The 8847-nt window shown below is 35.0% G+C and overlaps 1 protein-coding gene across 1 annotated transcript; it reads left to right on the forward strand.

Annotated features, from left to right (window-relative positions):
- The first annotated feature begins 330 nt into the window (after window positions 1-330).
- LOC139848069 (putative F-box/FBD/LRR-repeat protein At4g03220) lies at window positions 331-3762 on the forward strand. The gene is made up of 4 exons (XM_071837796.1): window positions 331-534; window positions 851-1851; window positions 1995-2186; window positions 2996-3762. Exons 2-4 carry the CDS (start codon window positions 868-870, stop codon window positions 3482-3484), a joined length of 1665 nt encoding a protein of 554 aa, XP_071693897.1. The 5' UTR covers window positions 331-534; window positions 851-867; the 3' UTR covers window positions 3485-3762.
- The last annotated feature ends 5085 nt before the right edge of the window (window positions 3763-8847 follow it).

Genomic DNA, 8847 nt, shown 5'->3' on the forward strand with positions numbered 1-8847 from the left:
TCATATACACCTCGCATAACATCAAAAAACTCATTGAATTTTCATTCTATGATTATAGTTTTGAACTGCCACAAAATTAAAATGGGCAAATTGATCAGAAAGATAATATGAAAATCACTTTTTTTTTAATAAAGGGTATATTATTATTTTTTTCTTCCGAATGATTTTGATTTCAATTTGGTGAACAGAAGAGTGCATGATTGAAAATTAGTTGCAAATCCGGTAAAAATTAACATGTAGCATTTTTAATTAATTTTTTTTGGTTAGTTGTATAATTTCATCAGCAAACTTTGTTATGGAGTATTTTCTAAAAAAAGACTTTTTGAAACATTAAACTCCTTTCAATCCTAAAGCGTTTCTCTCCCAAATGCAGCAGTAGAAAATAATTACTGTACAAAATACTCAACTGCCCACAATCCTTTTCTTCTATTTACGTCCGAATCAAAATCACCGACTGATAGTTGCTGCTGCCAAGTATAAGAACAAGCTAACAGAATCCATTGAATTGCCATCTTGCCTCTTCGATCCTTACAGGTTAGGGTTATTTTTCAAGGTTTTATTTCTTAGCGATTTTTCTAGGGTTTCGATTTTAAGGCTTTGTTAAGTATTTTGATTTTTTTCATATATGTATATATATCTATGGGTGTGTTGTTATAACTGTATGAATTTACATATAAAGTTTTTAAGCATATTCTTGTTCTTGTATTGTTATCAGAATGCTAATTTCTGAGTTAAAAAAGGGAACATGATAAATAATGAATATATATACTTGTAAACATTGCTATAGAAACAACGAAAGATCTTAAAATTATTTTTCAAGAGATGTATGACTATATGTATATGTATATAGGTAAATTGGGGGACAAAATGGATTCTAGCTCTAAACAACAGAAAATGAATGATGATATTGATAGACTAAGCAGCTTACCGGAAGGTCTGATTCACAAAATTCTCTCTTTTATTGGCACAAAACGTGTTGTGCAAACAAGTGCTTTATCATCTAGATGGAAATATACCTGGACTTCAATGCCTTATCTTGATTTTTCAAGTAAAGATTTTGATAAGTTGCCCATATTCTCCAAATTTGTTAACCATGTTTTGTCTGGCCGCAATAATGAGGCAGAAGTGTCGTCTCTCAAACTCGAATTTCGTGGAAAAGTTAGCCAAGTTTTTGTAAAAAGATTGGTGAACTATGCAGTCTCTCACAATGTCCAACAAATGACTGTGACATGCTTGTTTGAGAACGAATTTGAATTTCCTCTTTCACTATTTAACTCCCGCTCCGTAAAACATCTCAGTTTAAAAACGAAATACGATGGGTCACGGAGGATGTGGAGATTTGGTGATGCGGTTTACATTAACCCGACGTCAAGTTTTGAATTACCGGCCTTAACAACATTGCATCTCGATAATGTCACTTTTTCTGATGTCAATACGGAGAAAGACATTGGTATTTTCTCCAAGTGTGCAAACTTGAAGAATATCACATTAAAGAATTTTAAAACAATGTGTTCGAATGGTTTTACCATCTGCCATCCTCAACTATCTAATCTCACACTTGATTATGTAGACTCGAATGCGAAGGTAATCAATGTGGTTGCACCTCAACTCGAGAATCTCACTATAATGAAATGGTCCGATTGTCTTTATGTGGTTTCTACTCCCAACCTTAGATCATTGGTCTGTAAAGGTTGGCGTTCCTTGAAGCTTAATACAGACGGTTTCCAATTATTGGAGAAGGCGGATATATGTATTTCCAACCCGCACATTTGTCATGTTGATTCAATTGTGTATCTGCTTGAACAGCTACATACTGTCAAGTCTCTTAAACTCAACTTGGAAGTTATTGAGGTATTTGGTAACCGTATTATCATATTCATTTTCATATTCAGTTGATCAGTTTATAAAACAATACAAGCTCATTAGATTGGGAAATCAATATATAATTATGAGGATCACACTGAAATGTTATTGTTTTATTATATATTTTGCAGCTTTTGTCATCGTCCGTGGAACTAATTTTGCATCAACCTTCTCCATTTGTGAACTTAAAGAATGTGTCAATTTATCCTGTAAAAGTTGAAAAGCATGAACTTCCAAAAAAGAAAGTTACTATATCCACTGAAGTAAAAAATTATTTACTAGATGGTTGTACAGGGGCCAACATTACAATGGTTTCACGCGAGGTATATATTTATATATTTGTGTCTGCTATGGATGATACTTGATGCAAAATATTTAATGACTAATATGGGAAATGTTAGTAATGCGTCTGTAGAGCCATATACGTACATGTCACTATTTGGAATAAGTAATCTTATTATTTCCTATATTAGGGCTTAAAATATAATAGAACATTTCAAAAACCAGTTTTTGGTATAACAAGCAATGAACATAACACTTTTGTATAACTCCCCGATTAATGCCAATAACTCCCCGATTATTCCCTTTCTGGAACCGGGCGATCCGAGAGTAATTAATTGGTCAACATCGGTCAATGAGAATTTTAGACAATTTATGTCAATAGAATTTTAGAATTCATTTCTAAAATTTTAGTATTTTAGAATTTATTTTAGAGTTCTTGAACAAATGAAGTTTATGTTTATGTTTAAATTAAAATAGAATTTTAGAGTTCTTGAACAAATTAAAATAGAGTTTTAGATTTCTTGTATATCTACACATTATTACGAATTTTATTATTTAAATGTATAAAAAGTTCAATCCGATTACTCCCCGAGTTTTCGATTACTCCTCTAAATTCCCGACCGAGTACTCTCCCTAAAAAGTAGCTATTTTTGCAACCTTGGAACATAATAAGTCATACCCTGAAGTTAGTTTTCAATCGAAAGGTCTGCCATTTTCAATTGGCATCCTTTGATCTTGTGGCACATTTTCATTATGGAGTGTGTTTGTAGTAATAGTTTACAAGTAAGAACAAACATTCTCTATAATAATAATTATACGTCTGTGTACAATGAACTCGATTAATTTGCAGGAGATTATTGCAACAAAGAATACCACTCGTGCAAGAGAACTTATGACCGACTTATGGCTGTGTCTAGAGGAAGAGGAAGAGGAAGCTAATATTGAGACCAATGAGGATCAGATAGATCGAGAAAAAGCACCCATAGAAAACGCCAACGCAACTCCTTATGTAGATGGGGACCCACAACTAGAGGAGCCAAATCAGCCGCAAATTGGGGAAAGAATCGAGAATTCTTGGAAAGATCTGATTGTGCAGATCAACCAAAAGAATGATAAAGCTCTTAACATTATTTATAAGTTGAAAAATATTGAAGGCTTACTGGCAGAACTGCCTCCTTTAAACAGGGCTACGGTTAAACCATACTTTTCTAGTTTGTGTGCAGAAGTTGACGTTTTCATGAAAAATATGACAAATGATATGAAGATCCAATGTGATGAGAATCAAAGCCGTTCAAGTGTATGCCTTCATGAACTTGCTACAACATTGCAGCCGTCATGATTTCTTTGTATTCTTCAAGTGATAACCTATAATCAAAATGCCAACTTTTGGTGCTATATTGTCTTTTTCTATTTTGATTTCAGGTCCCAAGTTCTTTTTCTTTTGTAAATTCAATGCAACAGACACCAACCCCAGGCTGTTTATTTTTGTGGAACCTTTTTAACGGTGTGTCGTTCGACGTGGTTGTGTGAATGTAAGAAAAGAAGTTATTTGGGTTGTATTTCAGTAAAATATTACGTTTTATTGTTGGTAACAGTAAATGGATTGAAAATGGATTTTGCAGCATTTCTCTATATATATGCCATTTTTTCGTTAAGTATTGATTTGTATATAAATTTTGCAGTAAAATATTACGTTTTATGGCTGCTTCGTGAACTGATTTGTATCTGAAGGTTTGTTCTGTTCAATTATGGTTGGATGTATACTAATGATCTTTAATGGTGATTAGTTTTTGACTTCAGTGTTTTGTTGAATTATAGGTTATTTTTTGTCTTAAATGGTTACTCATTATTCTGTGACAGACAAAATGGTTAAATTTGCATTTTAGACCATTTGTTACAATAACAAAGCTATGGCGTGGGTGGTGATGTGGCACCAAACCCACTCCCCAAATTCAAGTAACAAGGCGTGACTCTAATTCGTGGGTGGGGCGTCTGTGACAAAGCCACTGTGAAATTCACGGTTGTGAGTTGATTTTATTAGTCCGAACTAGTTGTGGAGCCCTCGCTTTGCGCCGGGAGCTCCGTTTTGAATGCGAGTTAAAAAAAAAAGTCTTTCCTTTTGTAGATCTATTTTGTAAAAAAGAATTTTTTCCGACATCTAACATTGAAGGGTTGTTCCTTTTGTGAAAGTTGCTTCTTTTAACGTTAAAGTTAGTTGATCTATTTTGTAAAAAAAAATATTTTTCGACATCTTTTGGTAGCATTGAAGGGTTGTTCCTTTTAAGAAAGTTGCTTCTTTTATCGTTGGAGACAAAAAAATAAAAATGTAGCACAGTAGTGGCTTATGTGGGTCCTACTGTTTGAGCGCAGTGTAGAAGCCGGTAAAGCGTGGTGGGTGTTTTTGGTGTTAGTGATGGGATAAATAATAATTTATAATATAGGTATAAAGTAGGAGGTTCGAGAATTGGGGAAAGAATCGAGAATTCTTGGAACGATCTGTTTGTGCAGATCAACAAAAAGAATGATAAAGCTCTTAACATTATTTATCAGTTGCAAGCTTTGGAGTGGACGTGCGGTTATTTGTAACTTGGATGGATTACTTGGATGGATCATAGTTTCGTTTGTAACTTTCGGTGGAAAAGAGATGTTTCGGGTCGGGCCATCAATGAACTCGACTCTCTTATGGCTCTACTAAACGATTATGTAAAACAGGATAAGGCCAAGGATTCGTGGATATGGAACCTAGCGGGTAACGGCTTATTTTCTACAAAGAAGCTAGCTTTTGTTTTGGATGAAAAGATTCTCAACTTCGGGTCTCATGCAAACAATGAAGAATTTTTGAAGAATAATTTGGTCCCTTCTAAAGTTGCGATCTTCATATGGAGAGCATTAAAAAGGCGGATCCCGGTACGTACCGAACTTGATAAAAGAGGTATTGACTTGGACTCCGTAAGGTGCCCTTTGTGTGATGACAATGTGGAATCTATTGAGCACTCGCTAATTTTTTGTCGTTATGCGATGGATATTTGGGTTCGTGTTTATAAATGGTGGGGCTTAGGGGTGGTTTCAAACTTGAGTATTAATGAATTGTTTAGAGGCAATTGCAACCGCCCTCTATCCCCGCTTTGGTCAAGTATTTGGCAAGCTTTGGAGTGGACGTGCGGTTATTTGATATGGAAGAATCGAAATCAAAAGGTGTTCTCTAATTCGTCTTGGTGTGGTCCGTCGGGTTTGATGGAAATCCAACTCAAATCATTCGAATGGATTTCTACTCGCTTAAAGAATCATAGATTGGATTGGCTAGGTTGGATCTCGAATCCATGGTCGTGTCTTGTGTAATGTATAGTTTAGTAGTTGCTTTCTCTGCAACTTCCTCGTATTTCGTTGTTCGAGTTGGTCTCGTTTGATTGTACGGGTTTCCCCCCTTAGCGGGCTTGTGTTAATTCATTTTTGCTTTTCGAAAAAAAAAAAAAAAATTTATCAGTTGCAAAGCATTGAAGATTTACTTGCACAGCTGCCTCCATCAAACAGGGCTACGGTTCAACCGTACTTTTCTAGTTTGTGTGCAGATGTTGACGTTTTCATGAAAAAAATGACACATGATATGAAGGTCCAATGTGATGAGAATCAAAGCTGTTCAAGTGTATGCCTTCATGAACTTGCTACAACATTGCAGTCGTCTAGTTGGCAAGTCACGAGCTCTTGATTTCTTTATCAAAAATGGCAACTTTTGGTACCAAATTGTCATTTTCTGTTTTGGTTTCAGGTCCGTGGGCTGTATAATTTTAATGCAATAGGAACCAACCCGGGCTGTATAATTTTGTCGAACCTTTTTAAAGATATGTCTTTTGACCTGGTTGTGTAAATGTAAGAAAACGAACATATTTGGGTTGTATTTCAGTAAAAAATTACGTTTGATGTTGCTAACAGAAAATGGATTGAAAAGTTATTTTGCAGCATTTCTTTATATCTGCCATTTTTTCTTGACTACTGATTTTTACATGAAAATCTGGTAGCAGCTGACTAGACATAAAATGTTAGGTTATGGCTGCTTCGCGAACTGCTTTGTATCTGAAGGTTTGTTCTGTACTAATGATCTTTAATCTTCAATGGTGATTAGTGTGTGAGTTTGAAGTTTTGTTGAATTATAGGTATTTTTTTGTCCTGATGGTTGTTGATTATTCTGACACAACAGAATGGTTAACTTTGCATATTTCAAATGAACCATCATCAGAATATGATGTTTTTTATACTACATCGTTTCACTTAGACACCATTACAAAAACGCCAAGCAATTAACATGGGTGTTACTCTTAAAAGCCAACCGTGCTCCCAGTTGCATCACCTCCATTGTTCCCAGTGACTTCTTTGGCTTCTGCCGTCCGTCCCCGTCTCTCCGCCGGCCGTACCTACTCTGCTTCATCTTACACTAAATTTTATTTTTGTATAAAGTTATTTCTTTGACATTATATGTATATGTTAACAAATTCTATTGTTTTTTGTTTTGGATACATTAAACCCTACCCGAGCAAGTGATAATGATGGGCTTTAAAAAGGGTTAAAAATGTGAAATTAAAATTATGCCTCATGAGTAGTAATAAATTTCAGGACAATTAGTATATATGATAATAATTATGCCCTCGTGAACGGTAAATAAACCTCATCACAATTAGTATATATTGGTTAATGGTTAATGCCCTCGTGAATAGTAATAAACCTCATCACAATTAATATGTATGATTAATGATGCCCTTGTGAATAGTAAATAAACCTCATCACAGTTAGAATGTTCTCAATGGTTATGTCTAAATCCTCCAAGACTAGATGCCACCTTAGCGCCACATCAGCACTTCCTTTCTAAGATTAAACTCGTGACTAAACACTCTCCAACAGTTACACATTTCTTCCATATTTTTTTTTATTACTTTTAATTTTTTCCTAAACAATACTACGTATTTATTTAAATAAAACTAAACTTTTATTGAAAATTAAAAACATTACAATAATTTAAAATAAAAATTACATTAAAATTTGAAAAATAAAATTACATTAAAATTAAAAAAACTACTCTTCGCCTTCTTCTTCAACGTCGTCTTCTTCTTCGTCATCGGGAATGTGTGAAGGTTCTGCCTCGGCTTGATTGTTTGGATTATTTGTCGGATCATGTCGAATTCGATAATGAGGTGGAAGATTATACACGTGTTCTACAAACATATCTCGTAGTAGTCAATGAATGCCCACATCTCTTAATTCTGCGTCCATCCGCATATGCGCCTCGACTCTTTCTTGGAATGTTCTTCGTGCACGTCGAATTGGACGATAATTCTCCTCGAGCCCACAAAATGCACGGCCGTTGTCCTCGGTTATCATATTATTTAATATGATACATGTTAACACAATCCTTTTAATTTTGCGGGTGTAATACGGTCTTGCTGGATGTTGAACAATGATCCATCGACCTTGTAGTACTCCAAATTCTCGTTCAATATCTTTTTTGCCGATGCTTGGTACTTTGAGAATTTTGATTGTTTCGGGTCTATCGGGTATCTAAACGACTTCACTAATGTTGCCCATTCCGGCTAAATTCAATCCGCCAAATAATAACTCTTATTAAACGTACACTCGTTAACCGTAAACGTAAAAGGTGGAGCTTCACCAGCTAATAACTCGGTAAACAAATCAGATTGATTAAGTACGTTGATATCATTATTTGAACCCGCAGGTCCAAAATAAGTGTGCCAAAATCATCCATCGTACGAGGCTACCGCTTCAAGCATAATTGGCTGGACAATTTCTCCATCTCCAATGCATACAATTGAGACGTCCTAACATCCCCGGAAAACCATGTATTTGAGCATGTTTAGTGGTCAAACGTTGCACATCTTGTGCAGTTGGTTTTCTCAAATATTCAGTAGCGTACAAATGAAAAACACATTTGCAATAATTGTTTAAACAATCATATGCGGTTTGTTCACCCATATGCAAATATTAATCAAAAAGATCGGCCGAAGTAGCATATGCTAGTTGACGTATGACAGATGTTACTTTTTAAACAATATTAAAACCAAGTAATCCGGCGGCATCACGTTTTTGATGAAAGTAAGTAAAATATTCGGGAATCGGAGTTTGAGAAAAATTCAATATACCTTGACATATACGAAGAAATAAAGGTTTGCTCATTCGATTCCTTCTACAAAAATAATCATCCGGAAACATGGGATTGTCGAAAAAATAATCATTATATAAAGCTCTTGCGCGGCTTTCACGATCTATATGTAAATATCTTCGAGGTGCTCTTGGTATGGGGACAACTTCTTCATCATCGCTTAACTCATCCAATGCCTCAAGTAATTCGAGTGCGCGAGTATCACTAGCATTTGTTGTATTTGTGATCGTTAATAAAACGCTTAGTTCAGGATCGTAATTTGGATTCATATTTTTGGTAAAGAAAAAAAAAGATTGATAAAATGATAGTGTAGGTTGAGAGAGTGAAATAGATAAGTGAATACGTGTGTTAAAAATGAATTGGAGTGTGTATATATAGAGTAAAAAAAAAACCTAGCCTTTCTATATCTGTTGGGGGGTATTTTTTATTTTTTTATTTTTTCTCCTAGCCATTTTACTCGTCCAACTTTAAAATTAAAAAGCATGATGAAGAATACGAAATGCTGGGCGGACGCCTGGGCGGTGGGCTGCCATCGG

The sequence above is a fragment of the Rutidosis leptorrhynchoides genome, chromosome 5 (genome assembly GCF_046630445.1).
Source record: "Rutidosis leptorrhynchoides isolate AG116_Rl617_1_P2 chromosome 5, CSIRO_AGI_Rlap_v1, whole genome shotgun sequence".
NCBI lineage: Eukaryota > Viridiplantae > Streptophyta > Magnoliopsida > Asterales > Asteraceae > Rutidosis > Rutidosis leptorrhynchoides.

Bases quoted from the DNA above. Each gene is read 5' to 3' on its own strand.
- LOC139848069 (XM_071837796.1), top strand. From the start codon at position 868: ATGGATTCTAGCTCTAAACAACAGAAAATGAATGATGATATTGATAGA. The intron at 1,852-1,994 runs GTATTTGGTAAC...TATATTTTGCAG, and splicing joins TCAACTTGGAAGTTATTGAG to CTTTTGTCATCGTCCGTGGA. The intron at 2,187-2,995 runs GTATATATTTAT...ATTAATTTGCAG, and splicing joins TTACAATGGTTTCACGCGAG to GAGATTATTGCAACAAAGAA.